Source organism: Eupeodes corollae, chromosome 2 (assembly GCF_945859685.1).
Source record: "Eupeodes corollae chromosome 2, idEupCoro1.1, whole genome shotgun sequence".
Lineage (NCBI taxonomy): Eukaryota > Metazoa > Arthropoda > Insecta > Diptera > Syrphidae > Eupeodes > Eupeodes corollae.
The window spans coordinates 36,939,579-36,963,884 of NC_079148.1; the positions used below are offsets into that span (position 1 = coordinate 36,939,579).

The 24,306-nt window shown below is 32.0% G+C and overlaps 1 protein-coding gene across 1 annotated transcript in view; it reads left to right on the plus strand.

Annotated features, from left to right (window-relative positions):
• The first annotated feature begins 15,572 nt into the window (after nt 1–15,572).
• Nucleotides 15,573–24,306, plus strand: part of LOC129945482 (uncharacterized) — a 101,693-nt gene continuing 92,959 nt past the window's right edge. Inside the window, exon 1 of the mRNA XM_056055266.1 lies at nt 15,573–16,676. Coding sequence (XP_055911241.1) covers nt 16,599–16,676 — 78 coding nt within the window. The 5' untranslated portion in view covers nt 15,573–16,598. The remainder of the gene's footprint in view (nt 16,677–24,306) is intronic.

The window sequence follows — 24,306 nt, forward strand, 5'->3', positions numbered from 1 at the left end:
TTTGTTAAAATCCGAACCCTAAATATAATTTTGAATTGGTTAAATTGGCTTTTTTTTAAATTGTCAATTCGTAAGAACATGGTTAAAGCTTTCTTTTTGCTATCTTAAATTATTATTGGCAGGCTAAAATGTCATCATATGATTATTATATAGAATTAAAAAAGTTGGCAGATATCTTTAATTTTTGTTATCGAATAGCGATAGTGAATTATTGATTATAGAGATATGTATATTCGAAATAAAAGCAGGTAGGAACGCTATGCCTATGTTTATACTGAGGGTTAAGCTAAGTGTGTCTAGCTTTCCATGTAATAAAAACCTTTAATGAAACTTTTGCAAATATGACTTTAAGTTAATAACAATGTAAAACTATTTTAAAACAATTGATTGTATGATCAATGTTTTATTTGTTTGATATTTGTTATTGAGGTTTGGCTTTTCGGTTCATTAAAAAGACGATAATTTTGTTCAGTAAAAAAAAAGAAGCTTAAATTTGTTATTATTTAAGGGTTGTATAATATTTATAAATTTATCAAAGCTTTTATGACTTTCCTTACAAAGAACTATGATAAACTAAATTTATTTGTTATCTTATAACGTTTTTTGTAAGAAAAATAGGGTATGACAAAAATGTCTTTTTGTGTTTTTAGAGATTTATTAATAAACATAAAGAAAGATGTGAATTTGAAAATAACGGATTCTTGAGATAAGTCCAACATTGGTTAAAGCCTAGAAATTGATATTAGTTTTTTTTGTTAATGGAACGAAAACAATGTGTACATTGTGGATTGCATACTTTTAGGAGCAAGCGAAAAATGTCATTTTAAAAACACATTTTCAAAATATAATAATATTATATTTTCCACAGTGTTACATAAGCAATTATTTGAATATATAATATGTTTGTACCTATGTAAATAAAATATACAAAACTTTGTGATGCAATAATATTTAATGTTTCCAAAAATGTTTTTTTGTTTTTTTTAAATTAGATTGAATAATATTCAGATTCTTGGCTTTTTAATTTGAAAAATATAGGAAATGTTGTTAAAAAATAAATGAAAACGAAATTTATTTACATTTTACCAATAAAATAAGTTTGTTTTCAAAGGTTTAAATGCCATTTAATTAATTAAAAAAAACTTGATTTATTGAATTTTTTACGCAAATTGTTGAGTGGTTTTATTTTAATTAATTTTATTTATATATACATTTTTCAATTTGAAAGTTATTAGATCTTGATAATATTTTATTAAATCATATTAATATACAGTATATTATTTTACGTTTAATATTCGTAAAAAAGTATGGGACAGTTTTTCAGAAATCGAATTTTGTAAAAAAGGTATTTATTATTTTTTCAAAAAGTTAAATTTGAAATGTTTATAATCATCAAATATATTCCAATGAGCTTTTGAGAAAAAATTATTGAAATCGGTTAATTGCTTTTTGTGAAAACTTATAAACAAAAAACCGATTCTATGGGGGATTATCCTTGAGCAGTAATACAAAAATGTCTTTTTTATTGAAAGAAGCCAAGTTAAGAAAAAAAAATTAGGGACATTTAATAACTGTCTATCGATTCTAGTTTTAGAAAATTTAAATTTAGGGACTGCTAAAAAAACTTAATTTTAAAGTTTGAACTCAACTGACCCAATAATGGCTGTTAATATCGTTAAATCATTTTTGATTAAAATCTTGAGTTCAAATTTTTTTTACGAATGTCCTACTTATAAAATGAAAAAATGGGCTAGGATGCGAACCACACTGATAACTTCCCATCCTGTCTGTCGATTTGCTTAAAAGGTTCGTAAGTTTTATTGTTTTTTTATAAAAGTTGGCAATTGAATTATTCTACGAAATTTAAAAATTAATAACAATATTTTGCATAGTGATGAAATAGTTTTATTTCAAAATCTATTTTTGTACCAATTTTAGTAGCATTACTTAAAAGTTTTATTTCTTATATAAACAAATACAAATTGGATGACTCAAATTAATTGGTAGCTTGGCATCAAAGCCTGGTGCCGTATCTCTTGAGGCCAACACAGAGAAGGGAGTTGTGGCTAACCATGGACCCTCCTCTGCTGTTGGCAGCAACGAGAATATTAAGGTAGCGATACCTAATTTCAGTAGTGGCAGGTTTGTGAAAAATGGCTACTAATGAGAGTACTTCCAGAAATGGAAAACTCTCAAAGAGCCTTTATATAGACAAAGGCGGAAAGCGGCGAAAATCTTAAAGGCCTCTGGTGCATCATCGGGGGCTGAAAGAACACCGCAGCAAACCGCTAGCGCCGAATTGGCTAAAAGCATACTTACTACAACAAGGTCCAATAAGGACTCTAAGTCCAAAAGAGAAAGGTCTCTTGAGGGGGCCGTACAGGCACCAAAACGGCATCGGGTGCACAAAATCAGCACTTCTCTCAATCCCATCAAGAAACAATCCAGTTTCAGTGACGTCGCGAAGGGCAAAGTCGTGGTTGCGGTCATTGACAGAAGCGATGATGATGGCACAATATCGGCTGATCGTTGACAGTTGGTCAAGGTTAAGCTCTCGGGTGGCTTTTTGAGAATTTTGAGGGAGTTTCCAGGACCACTTCCTTCCATAATCGATGGAGGTTGGCATCAAGGCCATGTCAAATTCATGGTTTGTGGCGACCAGAGGTCTTGTGACCTATACAAGCTTGCTGTCAGCCGCTTAGGTGAAGTTTGGCCAGGTGCAAAGCTCAGGTTTTCGCTATGGAAGACATTCCTAGCAGACCTAGAGCCCACATTTGGATACCGATCGAACCTGCTGGTATCGAGGACATTCTCGAGATGATCAGAGTTTGCAACCCTTCCCTTCCGACGCATAACTGGAAGATAGCCAAGCTAGAGGAAGTGAGGGGTCTTTATAGGAGTGCCATTGTGGTACTCAATAAAGAATATTTGGCTCCTCTAGCCCTAAACGAGGGCTCAATAAACTATGGCTTCGAATCCATTAAACTTCGAATCTATAAAAAGATGAATTTAACGCGGAAATCGGGCCTCCAAAAACAACCGAAGGTGAACTAGAGGTTGATGGGCCTGGGATGTCGTCTTCTATCCTAAAAGAGGGTGACAGTGCCATATGCCCTCTCCAATCGCAACTCAACCCTCTACAAAAGTCGTAGACAGTCCATCCTTAATGGAGACTGAGGACGACCTTAGCATGATCCTTCTGAGCGAGGACGAGCTCTTGGGTTCATCCTCAGACTCAGAGGATCAGAACAAAACCGTGGTGGAGGTTGATCTGCCTAATTGTAGCCAAAATGCTGCAGTTAGTAAAGATTAATCTCCATCACTCCATAAAGGCCCCGGCCTCACTTCTTCGACGTCTGGCGAGTAACGGGGAAGACATTGTCCTGATCCAAGAGCCATGGATTGTGGGATCCGTTGTTCGAGGACTCAGGACTCCTGGATACTACACACTGTGTGTGACAGATAAAGGTGAACCTAGATCTTGCATACTAGTGAAACGTAGCATTAATGTATTTTTACTCCATCGTTTCAGTGACAAAGATACCACCGCAGCTAGACTGGAAACAACCAAAGGAAGTTTCTGGCTAGTGTCGGCGTATCTTAGTTATGACCACCTTGGCCCTCTCCCTGGAAAAACCCTGGAGAAAGTCCTCGCTGAAGCAGAAAGGCAAAGGGTCCGCCTAATTATTGGGAGCGATGCTAACGCTCATCATACTGTATGGGGCAGTACGAATATCAACGACAGAGGTGAGTCTCTTTTTGATTATATTCTTGGTACTAACCTCTTAGTAAGTAATGTTGGTAATGAACCAACCTTCATAACTAAAACTCGACAAGACGACTTAGACATAACTCTTGTCTCAGATAGTATACACCATATGATCTTGGACTGGAAAGTATCCAAAGAACACTCGTTCTCTGATCATAGATATATCCAGTTCAATATAAAGGTGGATGATAACCCAAGTCCATTGACTTTTCGAAACTATCGGAAAACTGGCTGGGCTTCTTACAGGAACTCATTACAGAGTTTAATAGAACCTGGACTATCTAGTCCTTCCTCTAATGCTAATGAACTTGACAAAAAAGTCAATGACCTTACCTCAGCTATGAACAGATCGCTTAGAAATTGCTTGTCCACTTATACACATAGGAGGAAAGAGGAAACCACAATGGTGGGCTTTAGAGCTTGACTCGCTCAGGAAAAAATGCAGGAAACTTTTCAACTGAGCCAAAGTCGCAAGACTAGCCTCTCATTGGGACTCCTACAAAGAATCCCTAAGAATCTACAAGAAGGCACTAAGGAAATCCAAGCGATCTTCTTGGCGATCCTTCTGTGGTACGATAGAAGAAACTTCTAGAATATTATTTCAACTAGTCCAGCTATGCCAACCTGCATTCAAGTAATGAATCGCTGAACTTACTATTGGACACTCACTTTCCTGGTAGTTCTCTTACCGAAACTTGCAACAGTTATATACGTTCAAGTTCAAATACAACATGTCCTCAAGGGCTGATCACAAGGGATAAGTTACAATGGGCTCTTAACAGCTTCAAACCATTTAAATCTGCAGGACCAGTTGGAATAATACCAGCCGAATTACAAAGACTTCTGATATAATTGCATCAATCCTTGAGGCAGTTTTTACCAGCAGTTTTCCCTCGGCATGGAGAGAAGTTAAAGTTGTTTTTATACCTAAAGCAGGTTAATGCTCTCAAGTCTATCCTAAAGATCTACGACCTATAAATCTATCATTATTCCTTCTTAAGACCTTGGAAAGATTGATTGATATCCATTTAAGGGCACGTATCGATACAAGACTTCTGTCTTCGTCTCAACATGTCTGCTGTAAAGGTAAATCAGTGGAAACAACGTTTCACACTTTAGTACGCAACGATAAATATATCCTCATTCATAAAGAGTTCACTATGGTTGCTTTCCTTGACTTTGAAGGTGCCTTTAACAACGTGGACACATCTGCACTAACATCTCTAAATGTAGAAATCTCGACTCGGGAGTTAATTCATTTAATGCTTACTAGCAGAATAATTAGATCAAAATTGGGCAACTATTCTGGGAAACGATTCATTAGTAAAGGGACACCTCAAGGTGGTGTTCTATCCCCTCTCCTCTGGAACCTAGTCATGAATGACATCCTAACTAGTTTGGATGCGGAGGGTTTCAGAGTGATTGCCTATGCAGACGACGTTGCTATAGCAGTTTCAGGAAAGCATCTTAACAACATAATAGAACTCTTACAAAATGCCTTAGATGGACTAATTCTTCGGGCTGATCGGTGGGGACTGGGTTTTAACCCACACAGAACCGATTTGGTCTTATTTTCTAGTAGATACAAAATTCCATTTGTCAACCCTCCCTATATTAAAGGAATCTAATTGAAATTCTTAGTCGAGGCTTAATATCTGCGTCATGTCTTAGATAAAAACTAAATTGGAAACGCAACGTACAGGAAAGAGTCAAAAAAGCTACTGTAGCTCTCATTTCTTGCAAAAAACCTATATTGGTAATAAATGGGGCTTACAACCCAGAATCACGCATTGGCTGTACATATCGGTAATCAGACCAATTTTAATGTACGGTGAGGCAGTATGGTGGACTGCTTTAGAGAAAGGTATAAACAGGGATAAGTTAAGCAAATAGCTGCAAGCTCTGCTATTCGCCTCAAAGCTTCGTCACAGTGGACTAACAACAACATTGGCCAATCCTTAATTTTAAGGTACTTAGAATCAGTTATAAAGCACACAGACTACACCATCCCCCAACTGCGATTCAAAAGAAACTTCCAGATTTCTATACCTCCCAGATCTTTTTTGGAGGATAGGACATTCTCGGAGGATGGGTCAATCCATTTTTACACAGATGGGTCAAAAATAAAAGAAGGGGTTGGTGGAGTTGGTACTCTGAACGACTGAGTACATTCCGCCTTCCCAATAATTGTAGTGTGTTCCAGGCGAAACTTTTGGCGATAAAATAAGTCTTGTCTTCGCTCAAAGAAAACGTGATATCAAGATCTGGACTCTGTCTCTACAAACTCTATAACAGTCCATAACTGTCGATCATTTCTAATGGAGATGGCGCAACAGTTTAATATTCACCTTTGCTGGGTGCCATAGGGACATTCCAGCATTCCAGGTAACTGTAAGGCAGATGAACTCGCCAGGAACGGTACAGTACAGCCCATCCTACCACGTTTGGCAAGTACTGGCATACCAATCGCTACTTGTAAACTGTTGTTAATGCAAGACGCTGTGAGGAGGGCATGCACCAGGTGGAACAACATCACCACGTGTCGAGTCACAAAAAACATCTGGCCAACACTGGATTTAAAACGTTCAAGGTGCTTGCTCTCTCTAAGCAGATCGCATATAACCTCGATAATAGGTGTAATAACCGGACACTGGTCTAATAGAAAAGCACGCCACGAGACAAGGAGTATTCTCAAATGACTTTTTCAGAAGCTGTATGGATGAGGAAGAGAAGGAAACAGTTTTTCATCTTCTCTGCACATACCCTGCTCTAGCTCGAAAACGCTAGAATTACCTAGGAGAATTCTTCTTTAACGATCTAAACGATCTAAATCATATCGGTATAATCAGCCTCTCACGTTTATTAAGGGACTCAAGCTGGTTCCATTGAGCTTAGGAGGAATCCTCAAGATTCATGTGGTATCACCATTGGCCATTAAACTGGCCTAAGTGTGTCCGTTTCCATCTTGGACAGTCACTATAACATAACCTAACCTAACCTATCCCAGCCTCTTTTTAATCTTTGAAAAATGATGTACAAAATTTAACAAAACATTTGACAGCCGAAAAGAAAATCTGAATATTAAAAAAATTTAAACAGAATGAAATTTTTACAGAAAAGGTATTACATTTTCATAATGTTAATACCTGGCAACTCTTTTCCTATGCAATTCAGTTTGCAGTTTTATTTCATTATACACAGAAAATCTACTTCTTTATCTTCTATCATTTAAGTACCTATTCGTAGAAGAAGAAAGAAAATGCCATCATCCAACCCAAGCAGAAGGCGCACTTTTTAACCTTTTAGTTGTTGTTTGAAAAGGAAAAAGAAGAGGAAACACATAATAAATAAAACCATTCTGACGTCATGAAATATGTGGTTTCATTTTACTATTGTTGTTTTTCTATCACCATATAAACTATAACTACAACTGTAACTATGATGATGACGAATGACCGACACCATGCGCTGCGCTGGGCTGGGAATAAAACCGGTTGCGTCATAACCAGCTGGGCGCTGCTGCTGCTGCTGCTCTTGTTTTTCTTTGTTGGTTGCAATTGCAGCTGATGGTAAAAGTAACAGGTGAACAGAGCAACATATCGCAGGTGGATGTGGACTGTGGAGTGGATATGCACTGCACAGTGCAGGCAACGGCAGTGGGTTAATCAATGTAGAATTTTACATACCAGTTACCGTAATGTAGGTATCTGGCTATCGGCTTTCATTGACCTTCCTCGGATGAACATATTCAAGGGTTTTCGCTTTTTTGCTTGCTTTTTGAAATGTTAACCTCTAGACAAGGCTTTAAGTTTATTTGGTGACGTTTGTAAGTTTATTGATTTTTTATCATGAAAATTTGGAAAAGTATAGCAAATATGTGAATCTTATTCCCTTTATCTTTGTTTGCAAAACATTCTGAAATGAGACCATTAATGATAAAGAATTCCACGAGACGAATCGACAGTTTCTTATTTATAAACAAATAAAACTATTTTTATTTATATGTATGCGTACATATATTTTATGCCACTATTTCTAATGTTATCTTACAACAAAGACTCTTGAGTTTATAAACTTAGTGTATTTTTTTTTGAAGAGAAACTCCATAAATATCACTCGTTTTTATTTTCTCTTCAACACAAAAATTGCTTATGTAGCATAATAATAGAAGGAAGAGGAACCTTGTAGTTTTCTCTGTGTTTTTTTTTATTCTATGTAATATTGAGTTTCGTATTTAGTTGATTGCACTCTTATTTCTCACAATAGAACATGAAAAAACTACTCAAATTCAAATTGATAACAACAAAACAGGGTTGCAGTCTGTAGTTTGAGAAATGGAATTGAATTGCAAAATTTTGTGAACAGAATTGCCAGAGTCTGAGGTTAATTTTAACTCATACGATCTTGTTATGAAAAGTGCTTTCTCACATTAGCCGTTCGGATTAGGCATATAAACTGTAGGTCCCTTCCATCTCGAGCTGTAAGTCACTAGTCCCTGGTTCTTCATGGACTGTTGCGCCACCTAATTTATTAACTTCCCATAGGAAGTTATTGTAATGGATTCGATTTGTCAAATTGAAAATTTTGACATTTATCGACGTTTCAAGGTCCCTAGAGTCGAAATAAAAGATTTTTAGAAAGATGTCTTTGCGTGCGTGTGTACGTCCATAGCTCAAGAACCAATAGGGGTATTGACTTCAAATAAATTTTGTTATACAGATAATAAGGCAGAAAGATGCAGAAAGGGCTCTCGAGACAATTGGGTGGATAGTTTTTTTACCATAGCAGTTTGAAAAAAAAGGTGAAAATTTTGGTTAACCCTAAATATCTTACGAACCAAAAACTCTAGAGACTTGAATTAAATTTTATATAATAAACTGTAATACGATACCAAACAAATATATTTTTTGGAAAAAATCCATTCAACGGTTTTTTTATAAATCGAAAAACTGAAAAAAAAATTTGTCACCTCCAAAATATTAAGACTAAAATATGATTTCATCTCCAAAACAATTTTGTGCAACGAAGAATAATAATGTTTTTGACATTTTTTGAGAAAAATCGAATTGATAGTTTTTTAATAAAAAATTTAAATCTAAAAAAACATTACTCAAAGTTGGTAAAAATTGAATATCGATTCAAAAATCTTTTCAAAAACTTGAAATTTAGGCTTCAACTTTATTTTATCTTACAAGAAATATTGCTTTCAACATTCTGAAAAATTTTGAGAAAAATCGAATTGACAGTTGTTTTACAAAAAATTAACAAAAGTTGGTAAAAAATGATTTTCGACTCAAATATCTTTTCAAAAATTTGAAATAAAAGCTTTTAACTAATTTTTACTCATAAGAAATATTGTTTTCAATATTCAATTAAATTTTGAAAAAAATCGAATTGACAGTTTTTTTACAAAAAATAAAACTCTAAAAAAAAAAACAATACTAAAACTTGGTAAAAATTTACTTTCGACTCAAATAGCTTTTTAAAAATTAAAAATATTGGCTTCAAACTTATTTTATTTCACAGAAAATATTGATTTCGATAGTCAGTAATTTTTATATTAAAATCCAACAATCTGTTTTTTCATAAAAAATAAAATCTAGAAAAAATAGTACGCAAATTTGGTAAAAATTGATACGAGTACATATAGACAAACTTTTAAGCAAGACAAATCGACAGACGGGATGGGAAGTTATTAGTGTGAGTCGCATCCCAGCCTCTTTTTTAATTTTATGATCTTCAAAAACAGTACCTTATATTCTTAATAAATATTGAAAAGTGGACTGATATTGTATGAAAAGATATTAAATGTCACTATTTCAGAAAATCAATTCAATTCAATTTCAAAACTTGTTGTTTTTTAAATTTAAACTGTATATATTATTATGTTTATTAATTTATAAAGAGCTCAAGTTTAAAACGATTTGGTTTTCTTTAAAAAGGTCAAAAGCAGAGATTAAAAACACGCGATGCTTAACTAGTAGTAATTGTGATGTGATTATAAGTACTTGACCCAAGACAACAGGCCTTTGTCGCTTCTGATGGATGTGCTATTAACACCACTATACTTGATTTACTACTTAAATCCCAACACCAATCACTATCTAGCTGCTACTTAGCTTCAATTGACGTCGCTAAGGCGTTTGATTCAGTTCCCACCCGACCGTAATAGGGACTTTACGTTCCTATGGCGCTCCTTTTACCTTAATAAAATATATAGACAAATACTATAGTAGGCCTTCGACTAGAATTACAACAAACACTTGGACTTCGAGTCCCATTCACGCCAGAAATGGTGTTAAACAAGGAGATGCATTGTCACCAATGTTATTCAATCTGGTTATCGACCGTTTTCTGAAATCTCTTCTCAAAGAGATTTCATGTTAGATTGGGTCTGCAAGGGTTAATGCGCTTGCTTTTGCGGATGATCTCATTCTGTGCGCCTCTACCCCTCGGGGATTGCAAAGCCTTCTCGACCACAGTCAGGCCTTTCTCTCGTCATGTGGCATGCATATCAACGTCTCTAAATACAACACCATCAGCATTAAGGGACAAGGTAAGCAGAAAAACACAGTGATAGAAAATAGGACCTTCAAGCTTAATAGTCAAGAATTACCAGCGCTTAAGCGCTCAGAACATCTAAAATATCTAGGTATTGAATTCTCGCCTGAAGGCAAATGCAAAATAGAGGCCTACAATGAATTGGATCCTAAGCTACAACGCAATACCACTTCACCACTGAAACCCCAGCAACGTCTACATATAGTACGCACCGTTCTTATTCCCCAGCTATACCACAAATTGACGTTAGGAAGTGCACATATTAATGCACTTAATAAAATCGATAAGAGAATTACTGTAATGCTAGAATTCTCGGGTTCAATCCATGCCTGTGCCATCTACGGCTTTTTCACGGATACTACCTCCTGCGTTTGATTAACAAATCTTCCAAGAGTAATTTTTGCACTGTAAAATACTTTCGTGAATTAGCCTTTCGGATTTGGCATAAAATTGTAGATTTCCCTGATCTGGCTCACACTCTGGAATGGTTTAGAGTTGTAAGTCATGAGGTCCTAGTTCTCAGCGGACTGTTGCACTATCTAATATATTTATTTAATGCTTAATTATTCTTAAGCACACACATGTATCAAATAAATGTTCGATTCCATTGAAATATTTTTTGAAATGTGAAAATATAAGTATATACATATTTCAAACGGGTATTATAGATAGACCCCTAGGTCCAAAGGATTTTGGTTTTAGTTTTTTTTACATTTTAATTTATTTAACCATACAAAATTTATATACATTTGGCTTAATTCTAACATAAATAATATTTAACAATGACTTAAATTAAAACATTTGTTGGCACAAAGGGGGCCTAACTTTATACATTGATGGATTACAAAAATTAACATGTGTTTAACATGAATTCGATGGCTAAAAAAAGAGTGTCGTTGGCGAGTTTCATCTCGGGTTGTTCAGTCCCGGTTATCCTGATGTAGGTTGGTTGGGTGTGGCGGTGTTCAGCCGCGGTAGTATGCTGACTCCAGGCCAGCTAAGAAGGACACGTGGAGAGTTTGTCTAAGATATCCATACCACAAAGGTATCTCGGGTCCGGGTGTCGTTCCTGATTGGTCATCCTTCTCATTAATTCGGTAGGTTGGCTGGCGACTTTGGTGATTATCTTCCTTGCTGCCTGTGCACGGAACTGGCCAAGTGGCTTGATTTCAGCTTCTTCGTAGACTCTAGGATTACTATAGTGCTTATGTCGTTGACGGTCGAATTGTAGATCGTTGCATATCCTTTTAAGTTTTTTAATTGCAGTTTTTGATATGGTGAACCATATCGGAAAACTATAGGTGATAACCGGTCTTAGCAGTTGTTTGTATATCAACATTTTCATTGGTTTACTTAATCCAGGTTTCTTCTTCAAGAGAGGATGAACTCGATGGAGTGCGATGTTGGCTCTTGTTATCACAGCCTTAGAGTGAGGGTTGAAGCGCAGCAGCTCATTGAAGTGTATTCTCAGGTATTTGGCGTTCTTCTTGGCTTTAATCCTTGATCCATCCGGGAACGTCAGAACAAGGTTTTGGGCCACTGCCGCCGATCTACAGCGGCTGTTGTCGCTGACAGGTTTCCGGAAGTATACCAGTTCCGATTTGGAGGTATTTATCCTTATTCCCCACTTCTGGTAATACTCGTAAAGTCTGCTTCTACTCTGCGATCGTAGGAAACATGGAGGACGAATAGGTGAGTTAGTCATCCGCAAACACAATCCGTTGGCACGGGCTGGTCAGATGTCATATTTTGGTTTAAAATTTAAAACATGTATGAGCTTAAAGTTGAACGTAGTTTTCGTTTGAAAGCACAAAAGTTCAACTGAATTTAAAGGACAACAAAATGTTGATTTTGACGGGGTTAAGAACTGCAATAAAATTCAGATTTAATATTTTTTATAAATTTTCTTACTTGACAGCAAAGATTTCAATACCATTTGTAAGTTATAGAAACAAAATTTAATCTATTAAGTTTGATCGTAAAGATAGTTTAATTTAATTAGAGAATTGTTAATTTCAAACGATTTAAGTTTACCTATTTCAATATTATACTACCTCTGTACTAATCACTTAAATATAAAAGAATAGTCATTCACGTAGTGTTTTTAGACGTTTCACGGTTATGTGTTTGTAGAAAATCACTTTAGAGCAATACCAGTAAATAAGCATTGAAGAACAAACATGATTTCTGTAAAGAACTTTTAAAGAATTACCAAATAGTTAGTAAAAGTTTCAAAAAAGTCTGTTTAAAATGTTGCAATGAACGATTATTTGCTCAAATATGTTAATATTGTAGTTAAATATTATTAATTTTAGAAGTTACTTCAAACGAAACTAAAATTTTAAAATATTTCAAATTTTGTTATGATTTTGATAAGTGCTAACATAGAATTTGTAAATATTGATATAATATATACATATACAAGAGGTCTAGAATGTATAATGTTTATGCAATAATTATTTTTAAATATGACTGAATTTCAATTTTTCAAATAATAACTCCAAACTATTTCGAATACAAATCTCCATAAAATTAACTCAATTAACAAGATGTTTTTAAGCTGCAACTAAATTGCTCAAATCAAAGAATTATTAATATCTGTACCTAAATAGTCAAATTTATAAAGTGTCATGATAATCACCACAGCAACACTGTTAACTACCTCTTTGCTCTTTACCATTTCAACTCTCACTCAATTTAACACAACAAACACTAAGAGCGTTTGAGTTTATGTTTATCATGATTGCTTATGGAGCCAAAGACAAAAACATAAAGTAAGATGTATTTAAGTTTGACATCAAATTGTGTTTTACCCTATTATTGCAGTATTATTTTTTTTATATTGTGTTGACATCGAAACTACATAAATAAATAGAAAAAATAAAATAAATACAAAACGAAATTAGATAAAATAAGATATGTTACTTTGACAGGGTTTTTCTCGAACCATAGACCTTTTTATTTAATACTTGCAATTTTTATTTTTAAAATTATTTAATATATTATGTTTTGATAGAAATTATTCACATAATATTAAATAATTGTAACTATAAGATTTTGATCGTTTTATAAATATTAAATTAATAAGTACATTTTTGAAAACAGACACGAATGTACCGTTATTTTCGAAGCTTTAAGAAGCCAAATTAGAGTAAACGCTCGAAATTTAGGTGTTTTGTGAAATATTTTAGAAAAAGGTTATGAAAAAAAATAAGCAAACATTGGGCTTGATTAAATCAGAATGCATTTTGAACGCACAAATATCACTTTAAAAGTGGATTTTTATTGGATTTAAAGATTTTAGTTGTACAATATTCTAGCACAATGTCGTTGTTATGAAAAAAGGCTATTTTATTGCATATTGCGCCATATTGATGACAAATAATCAATTTTGATACATTCACAAATACCCTACATCAATATACAGGAAATGTTATATTCAAATGCCAAGTCAATATTTAACTTTTGTCGAAAATCAAAATAAAACTATTCAAATAATATCATAGTAAACAATTTAAAAGTTTCAAAAAATTTAAAAATACTCTTTAGGGTAGATAAACAATATAATTAATAATTGCGATTTGTGAAAGTCCCAAAGGCAACAATTGTGGACTTGTAGGGTCCTCAATTGCATTTTTTTTAAAACGTGTGTAAAGATTTAAATGAGGAATTTTATACAGTGGAGATACTCGGCCTTCAAATATATCGTAAATTATTCTTGAAAAGTGTAGTACCCGTGGCATGATGGTTAGTGCGTTGGACTGTCATGCAAGGGGTCTTGGGTTCAATCCCTGCCTGTGCCAGCTTAATTTAAAAAAATTAATTTTCGCGGGTACTGCCTCTTGCGAGGAATTGACAAATCCTTCAAGAGTAATTCTTGTCATGAAAAAGTGCTTTCTCAAAACTAGCCGTTCGGATTCGGCCTTAAATTGTAGGTCCCTTCCATTCCTGACAACAGTACTCGCACACAGGAATGGTTGAGAGTTGTAAGTCACTAGGCCCTGGTTCACAACGGACTGTTGCGCCACCCCATTTGATTTTTTGATTCTTGAAAAGTGTATATTTTCCAAAACAAATATAAAGAAACGATTATATTAAAAATGTTATATACTTCTTTCACCTAAGAATCTTTCGAAGAAGATTCCAATTTTTGTTGATAGTTTTAATTCAAATAAAACTTCAAAATTCATGTATCATGCCAAGTTTTTTAGATATTACTTTTTTAAAACACGTATAAAAGTCTTTTCGACGCTATCTAAAATTATAAAGCATCCTTTTTCAATAAATTAGAGATGGTTTGAAATATAATATAATAATAAAATGTTACATTTTAACCATCTTATACAAATTTGAAAGATGCTTTTGACTGTTTATGCTTAGTTCGTTTTCAAAGTATGTTTTGTTCTTGCAATAAGTCTGTTGCCTTAACAATTCTATTATATCAAGTTTTTTAAATATAACAAATAATATAGAAATGATGTTGAAAAGGGGCAGTTTGTATTTGAAATCAGTTTTAACAATTAAGTCCAAAACGTATTTTTTAAAACTATGATAGTATCAAATTCAAGGCTTCACATAAAATCAAATAAAGACTCATAACTGTGAAAGTATCATTTTCTCAAAACTTCAAATAGAGTCAAATAAAGACTATAATAATTCTTGAGTATTGATTTAACTTGTATCTAGTATTAGATTTGTTCTTTGCAATATCATTAATTTTCAATTTATTGTTAAGAGATATTTTGAGTCTTAACTTAGCCTTAAAAAACCGTTTTTGTTCTTTTAGCATTTTTAAAAGGGCTAATTTTTGAAAAACTTCTATGCATGATTCGAATTTAGGACATCTTAATCAATTGAAAGAGTATTTTTAGTTTTCAACGCACGTCACAAAATTGTAATAATATTTTCAAAATAAACGAAAGAAAACATATTAAGGAAGTTCTGTATGTTTTATTTATGTGTCATAACATTATTTGTTTAAATTGCTTATATTTATCAGTTTACCCTATGGGGGTGTGATTTATACTCGAAAAAAACAGCCAGAGAAAAACTCTGGCCAAACCAAACAACAATAACAAACAGGCTAACTCAGCTCAGCGCTCAGCTGTGAAGTGAACTTCACCATTTCACTTCGTACACCACGACCACTCTACCGCACCACCTCACCTTACCAACAGCACCAAGCAAAGCAGAGCAGGCTGCTAGCTGCTAGTGCTATCCCATCCATAAGCCATAAGCAATTTTCAATTTTCAGTTATCGATGAGCTGTGCAGTGAGCAACTGGTTGGAGTCGCGGAATGTGGCACAGTGGTGAATAAATAAATTCGTTTTTTTTTCGTTTTCTAATTTTATTTACTTATTATTTTATCAAATTATGTGCAAGAAAAGAAATAAATAAATTTAACTCTTAAGCGTGAAAAACTTGAACAAGCGAAGCTTTAACTTCATTTTCTTACCCTAATATGCAACAACAAAAACAACAGCAACAACAACATCAAGAAGATACAAAATCGCACGTGAACATTATTTTGTTTTCCTTTGTTCTTGTTCCCTTATTCTTGGGAATCAAGTTAGTCACGGTGTCACAGTGTAGCTCTTAAATTTCGTCAGAAAAGTCAAAAGTGCCTGTTGCGATTAATTCGTCGCTCTCGTCCTCGTCCTCGTCGTCGATTTCGTCTTCGTCGTCGTGTTCAATAAAAATTAAATTGTGCTTTTTTATTTTTGCAATCATGTGAAGATTTTCATCATAACAACAACAAACAAACAAACAAAAATCAAAATCAAACAAGAAAGAAAGAAAGAAACTCAATTTCAATTCGGGTCGTTGTCCTTTTTGTGTGGCTCTTAGCACAGACGAATGCAATAAATTATCCTGCCGGCAAAAATTTATGCTACACTTCCAAAAAAAAACAAACAAAACGCAATTTTGGAACTTCAAAAAAATAAAACCATTGAATTTATTAACAACACTTCAAATTATTGCCAATAATTTGATACGAAAAAAGAATTAAGTGCACTATTTTGCCAAAATCATAATAATACCTACTCTAAGAGTTGCCAAAGTGTCAGTTTTTCTGGCAACTTAATTTTTACTATACCTACCTTTATATATATTTTGATTTAACAACTGTCAACGAGGTGTGCTGTCTACGTTCGTTGTGTCGTTCGTTAATCCACCCACCGATTGTGTGTTTTGAATTTAAATAAAAAAAAGAATTAAAAAAAAATCAATTAAAAAACATCAACGATAAACGATTGATAGAAGAAAATGGAAAAATCAACAAGAAAAGTCGCCCCTGATGGCGGTTGGGGATGGGTTGCCACATTTGGCGTTAGTCTTGTTAATGTAAGTTTTTATTTGTAGGTATTTTTTTTTGTAATATTTATTCGTTTTCGTGTTTTCCCCGTTTGAATTTCTTCCACACAATTCATGGTTTTTCTTTCTTTTTGTTTTGATTCTTGAGCTATTGATATTTTCTTTGTCTTTTTGTTTTCTTGATTTTTTTTTAAGATCAGGCAGTGGTCGCGTGAACAGACAAATAAATTAATGATCTTTTTGTTGAATAAAATTGAAGGATAGCTCAAAAGTTATAAAATAAATGAAAACAACAACAATTAGGTTTTTATTAAAGATTTCTGAAAATATCCTTTGTTTGGATGTGTAAAGAAAAAAAATGTTTGTCTAGGTGTGGAGTAGAATTTCTTTTTGATTTCGAGAACAGATGTTTTAAGGGTCTACACCTATTTTGATTTAAAGAGGGGATAAGACATAATGTATCGTGTATCAACAACTGAAGGGATTAATATTTATAGATACTTTACAATAAAGAGAATCTTTCAAATGATTTAGGTATGGACCTGACCTGACTTATTGGACCTAGAAATGGCCATAAATAAATGATGTATTGAGTTTGTATGAAGATTTTGAAAGTGTACTATAAAAAACAAGATAAGTTTTAGAAAAGAAAACATAAAATGATACACTGGGGAATAAGATTTCTATGATGTTCAGTGAATGTTATGGGAATTAAATGGAGCTCAAAATTGTAACAAGAAAAAGAATTGCAACTCAGTGTTTAAATGGAATTTTAGTAGGAACATATTTGTTAAGGGCACCTATTTCAATTCCTTTAAGTGGGCCCTTAATATAAAGAATTTTGAAACATTTGAAAAAAAAACATTTCAGATATAGAAAAACACTTCTGAAATGTTTATAAAATGTTTTCATTGGTATGAATGCTCGGAAAACAATTCTGAAATATTTTTCTGTTTCCTATTCCGATTGAAAAATTGTATTCACATATTCAGAAAGGTGCGTTAATTAGATTGATTTTTATATAAATAAAAGAGGCTGGGATACGACCCACACTGCTAACTTCCCATCCCTTCTGTCGATTTGTCTTGCTTAAAAGTTTATCTATATGTACTTGTATCAATTTTGACCAATTTTGGGTACTATTTTTTGTAGATTTTATTTTTTATGAAAAAACGGACTGTTGGATTTTTATATAAAAATTACTAAATATGGTAAACAATATTTTTTGTGAAATAAAATAAGTTTGAAGCCAATATTTTAAATTTTTGAAAATCTATTTGAGTCGAAAGTAAATTTTTACGAAGTTTTAGTATTGTTTTTTTTTTTGTTAGAGTTTTAGTTTTTGTAAAAAAAACTGTCAATTCGATTTTTTTAAAAATTTAATCGAATTTTGAAAACAATATTTCTTAGATAAAATAAGTTTGAAGCCAATATTTCAAAGTTTTGAAAAGATATTTGAGTCGAAAATCAATTTGTACCAACTTTTGTTCAATTTTTTTTAGGTTTTTATTTTTTTGTAAAAAAATTGTCAATTCGATTTGTCCTAATGTTGAAAACAATATTTCTTATAAGTAAAAATTAGTAAGAAGTTTTAATCTTCAATTTTTGAAAAGATATTTGAGTCGAAAATCATTTTTTACCAACTTTTATACATTTTTACTTGCTACATATAGGAACTACAGTGGTGGACACGAATTTAACACATTGAAAAGAGTACAAGTATTTCTCAACTTTCAATTCTTTATTACTTGCAAGTAACGGTTGATTTTTATGTTGTTACTATGACTACCTTATATGGTAATAAAAATGTGTAAATGATTGAAAAGTAAAATATCGTTTTGCGAAAAATGAAGATTGTTTGTGATTTACGTTATTTTTAGCTGGACATAAATTTAGCCCATTTCGCAATCAAAGAGTATTTTTAATTTGTGTGTTTTTTTAAAAAGAAAATAACAAAAATTTTTGAGGTTATACATTCCTTTAATGATCTATATTAAAAAAAAATAATTATTCATCGCAAAAGGAAAATAGTGCTCAAAGGAAAAAAGAAGTCTGATCTTGAAAATCAAGTCAAAAGGGCGGACGGTAACAGACATTTTTAAGTTGTTTGAATGCTTCAGGAAGCTGGTTTAAAAGCCCTTCGTCATTTAAAAAAGGTTGGAGTGATTGAAAACGTTAAACAAAACCAACAGGCCAGAAAGACAAATACAAATGAAGATAGAATTATTAATAGGTTATGGACCAATGATCCGTTTAAGACCTCCAGTGGCCATTCGAAGCGAACTATGGAGTAAATGTTTCCTCAAGGACAATAAGACGCCGATTAAATAAAAACAATCTACGTGGATGTGTTGCTCAGAGAAAACCGCTTGTATCAAAAAAATCTGAAATCTAGGTAACAGTTTGCCAAAGCTCACCTAGACAAACCAATTAGTTTTTGGAAAAACGTGTTCTGGAGCGATAAATCCAAATTATGCCGGTTCGGATCGGATGGGAGAAAATATGTATGGCGTCCAAAAAACAGGCAATATGATCCAAGGTACACCATTGAGACTGTGTAACACGGTTGAGGCAACGTTATGGTCTGGGCTGCTTTTTCACGGCACGGCGTTGGCCCCATTGTGAATATTGACACCAAAATGGACCAGAACGTGTACAGACATATCCTGTCGGATCATAAGATATCCTACGGAGAAGACAATTTGCCGTTATTATGGTGGTTCATGCACGACAACGACCCTAAACACACTTCAAAGTTAGTAAAGTGTGCCTTAGAGGTGAATACAAACGACCTTTTGAATTGGCCAGCACAATCACCCGATCTTAACCCGATCGACAATTTGTGGAATGATGTTGAACATCACATTGAGCAAAAAAAACCAACTAATTTAACACAATTGCTGCAGGAGATTCAAAATGCTCGGTATGCAATTCCAAAGTCACGATGTTAGGCTTTGGTTGAAAGTTTTCCAAGAAGAATTGCTTCTGTACTGCAAAATTCAGGGTTTCCTACAAAATACTAAGAAAAACATAGAATTGATAACGGCAAGTAAAATTTTATGAAGAAACTGTTGAATGTGCTAAATTCGTGTCCAGGCGAAAAATTGATGTTTCTACAATCCATACTTTTTTCTTCTTACAGATGTTAAACATATTTGATGAAGTACTATAAAAACATAGTGCTTTGTATATGTAATGTAAATAAAATATAACTTATTTCATAACAAGCAAACAAATTGAAAATTAAATGGATTTTATTTTCTTTAACAAGTGTGCTAAATTCTTGTCCACCACTGTATATGGCAAGTTTTGCATTCGTGCAAAATTTTGAACTCGAGATTTTAATCAAACATGCTATTACGATGGTAGAGAAGTCGAAAAAAGTGGGTCCCGCGATGCCGTCCTGTCGGTTTTGTCTATCTGTCCACGCTCCTACAGCCTAAACCATTGGGCCGATTGAGGTCAAACTTGGAAGTTAAGGTTTTGAGCAGATTCGCGTTAGGCGTTTTTTTCATTTTTTTTAAGATCAAAACTTACACTTGCTTCCATACAATTTTTTTTTTAATAAGAAAAACATATTTTTGTATTGCCCAGGAATGGTACCGACAATAGAACCGTTATTTTGTTTTTTAATTATCTCAGCAACTTATGTACCGATTTCATTAATTTTTTTAATGAATAAGCTCTTATATTGCTTGAACAATATTTCATTATCAAAAATGCATTTTTTTATTGTTTGGATTTAAAAAAAAAATATTGAAATTTTTTTTTTTCAAAATTCGATATCTCAAAAACGAGTAAACATTTTTTTACAAAATTCAAATGCATAATCTCTAAGCAACTGCATACCAAAAATATTTTTAGAAGAAAATTTTATATGTACAAATTTTATATGAAGAAATTAATTTAAAAAAAAAAACCGCTCTAACGATTTAAAAAAAAAATTGAAAAATCAAGGGTTTTTTTGATTTATAAAATGGCATTTAAATTTTTGAAGACAAACTTATTTTTCAGGTAAAATTTTGAATCTTAAAATATTTTTTTTAATTATTTTAATTTAATTATTTTTATTTTTAGTAAATTTTTTTGACAAAATTTTAATTTCTTTCCTATCTTTTATCTAAATTAATGCATTTGGTACCATTTATGTATTTTTATAACTATAACTATTGTAAATACCAACTATGACCGTAAATCGATTATGATATGTTTCATCAACAATCTATTTTAAAGTTTCTATCAAGAAGTATTATCTTGGTACTTTTGTATATAAGATTTTAAAATATTATTCTTCGAGAATAAGGTTGTTTAACACATATTTTACTTGCTTTCGATTATATAAAAGAGTAAATACTTAGTACTAGTTAAAGAAACGTACAACCTCTACAACTACACCTTTCATGTCACTTCATAACTAAAATGAAAAGCGCACAAGTGCCTGACTGTAACCAACACATGAATAGCAATTTCTTGAACTTTGACGAAAAAAATAAACTGAACGGAATAACTCCATGTTTGCGCTAAAAGCTTGTACGAAAGAAGGATACCTACCAATGACATTCTTTCACTATCATAAAGCTGAGCACGCGAAGTGAACTATTCTATGTTCATTTTAGACACCTACCTAACTACACAACCAATAGGCGATCGCTTTACAATTTAAACATACATATTCTTTCTCTTTCTTATCTTCAGATAATTTACTTTCCATCCTGGTTCTTCTAATATGAAATTAAAATAAGGCTATCCAATTGAACGAAATAGTTGAATACATAAACAATTGTTTTCGTTAAGTACGGTTACAAGTAAATTTCATTTGCGGGATGAAATGTCCTACGATGAGTTGTGTGGATGAATTGCTGGTTTTTTTGACAAATCAAATGGCATTTATATCTTTGAAGACAAACTTATTTCATAGATATATTTTAAAATCTTATATAAGTACTTTTTTAAACAGACTCTTTGCATACAGTAGCAAGTTCGTGCGACCCAGTCGTGAATTTTATTTTTTAGGTTTTTATTGTTTACATTTTTTTAAAATTTTTAATTTCATTTTACAAAATATTGTAGTGTACCTAAATTTTGTGTAATATGAAATAGTTTTGAAGTCTTTTTTGTCCAAATAATTTATTTCAAACCCTCTGGTTATAGAGTGTTCATAAAAATAGCAGTGCTTTTGATTTTATAATAAAAAAGTGTTAAAATTATTTTTTTTTATTTTTCGGTAGGTCATTACATTCAAGGTGTTCCAAGAGAATCAAATACGACCCATAAATCATCTCATAACTATTTGAAATTACGAAAACTAAGCAAAATACTAAAGTGACTTAAAGTGAATTAAATTAGTTATAGATTTATACTTTAAAAAATAACCAAACAATTTATTGTTGAAAGATACGTTGTGTTAGCCTTTAAAAAACAAATATTTTTAGCTGTTCAAAAAGCATTTCAAAAATGCCCCATTTCAAAAATCAAATGTGATAAAATGTCCGCAATTTGAATTTTAAATAGCAAAATATTTAATTTGACTGTGTTAGAATTTAGACATATTTTTGAAATAACCTAAAACAGATACTTTAGTTTTGATTGTGTCGATGTTGACATCGAAAATATTTTTTGAAAACTATTTCCAAACAATTTTTTTTTCTACTTTCACTTTTAAAAGATTCTGATTTCTGATGTAAAGAATATTGTAATCGGTCTGATTTTTTAATTGAAAATGTTGACGTTTCAAGTTCCCCAGAATCTAAATTATACGTTCGGAATACCTTTTTTAGTCGTCTATAGCCCAAGAACCGTAGGAATATTGACTTCATAAATTTTGTTTTATAGATAATAACAAACAAATTAAAAGATACATAAATGACTTGTACAAAACTGAGTTTGTCATAATATTATGCAAAGGAGAATATGATTTTGAACATTTTGGAAAAATTAGAGGAAAATCTAAGAAAAAATTTAAAAAAAAACACACCTAAAAGTTATTCAAAATTGATTTTCGACTTGATTCTTGGTAAAAATTAAAGATGTTGCCTTCAAACTAGTTCAATATCTTTTAAAATATTGTTCATAAAATGTTGTTACAATTTTTATAGAAATACAATCCCATTCAAAATTTACTACTAAAAATTTGTAAAAAAAACAGTGTTCGATTTGAATAATTCGAGAATAGATGAAAATTATTTCATTGTTTAGAAAATTTAGTTTTTAACCTAAGAAAATGTTCTTAAAAAATTAATGGGTAAACTTCTAAAAATTTCATACTTAAATTGGTAAAAATGTACTTCATCTAAAAATGTCAAAAGCAAAAGCAGATATTGAAATCATATTCAAAATATTGTTGCTTACTTTTAGTTGATTTCATAGAAAATTTGAATTGATAGCTATTTTTTACAAAACATAAAAACAACTAAAAACTTATAAAAAAGAAAAAAAAATACAAAATTTTACTATTCATATTTTGTAAATTTAAAAAATGTCGACAGACTTGCACGAATAGAAAAACCTATCAGTGTGGGTGCATCATTTTTAACTTCCCATAGGAAGTTATTGTAATGGGTCCGATTTGTCAAATTGAAAATTTTGACATTTCTCGACGTTTCAAGGTCCCTAGAGTCGGAATAAAAGATTTTTAGAAAGATGTCTGTGCGTGCGTGTGTACGTACGTTCGTACGTCCGTACGTTCGCGATGTTTTTTTCGTCGTCCATAGCTCAAGAACCAGAAGAGATATCGACTTCAAATAAATTTTGTTATACAGATAATAAGGCAGAAAGATGCAGAAAGGGCTCTCAAGAAAATTGCGTGGGTGGTTTTTTTACCATAGCAGTTTTAAAAAAAGGGGACAATTTTGGTTAACCCTTAATATCTTACGAACCAAAAACGCTAGAGACTTGAATTAAATTTTATATAATAGACTGTAACGTGATCTCAAAGAAGTATATTTTTTGAAAAAAATCCATTTAACGGTCTTTTTTCTAAATCAAAAAAACTTTAAAAAAAAATTTGTCATCTCCTAAATTTAACGACTAACATATGATTTCATCTCCAAAACAATTTTGAGCAACGGAGAATAATGTTTTAAGAATCTGATAAAATATTGAGAAAAATCAAATTGACAGTTTTTTTTATAAAAAATAAAAATCTTAAAAAAACATTACTCAAAGTTCGTAAAAATTAAATATCGATTCAAATAGCTTTTCAAAAATTTGAAATTTAAACTTCAAGCTTAATTTATCTTATAAGAAATATTGTTTTCAACATTCAATAAAATCTTGAGAAAAATCGAATTGACAGTTTTTTTACAAAAAATAAAAACCTAAAAAAAAATTTATAAAAGTTGGTAAAAATTGATCTTCGACTCAATTATCTTTTTAAAACTTTGAGATATTGGCTTTAATTTACTTTAATCTTTCAAAAAATATTGTTGTCCACATTCAGTAAAATTTTGAACAAAATCGAATTGACAGTTTTTTTTATAAAAAATTAAAAACCGAACAAAAATTAACAAAAGTTGGTAAAAATTGAATATGAATTCAAATATCTTTTCAAAAACTTGAAAGTTAGACTTCAAACTTATTTTATCTTATAAGAAATATTGTTTTAAGCATTCTGAAAGATGTTGAGAAAAATCGAATTGACAGTTTTTTTTACAAAAAATAA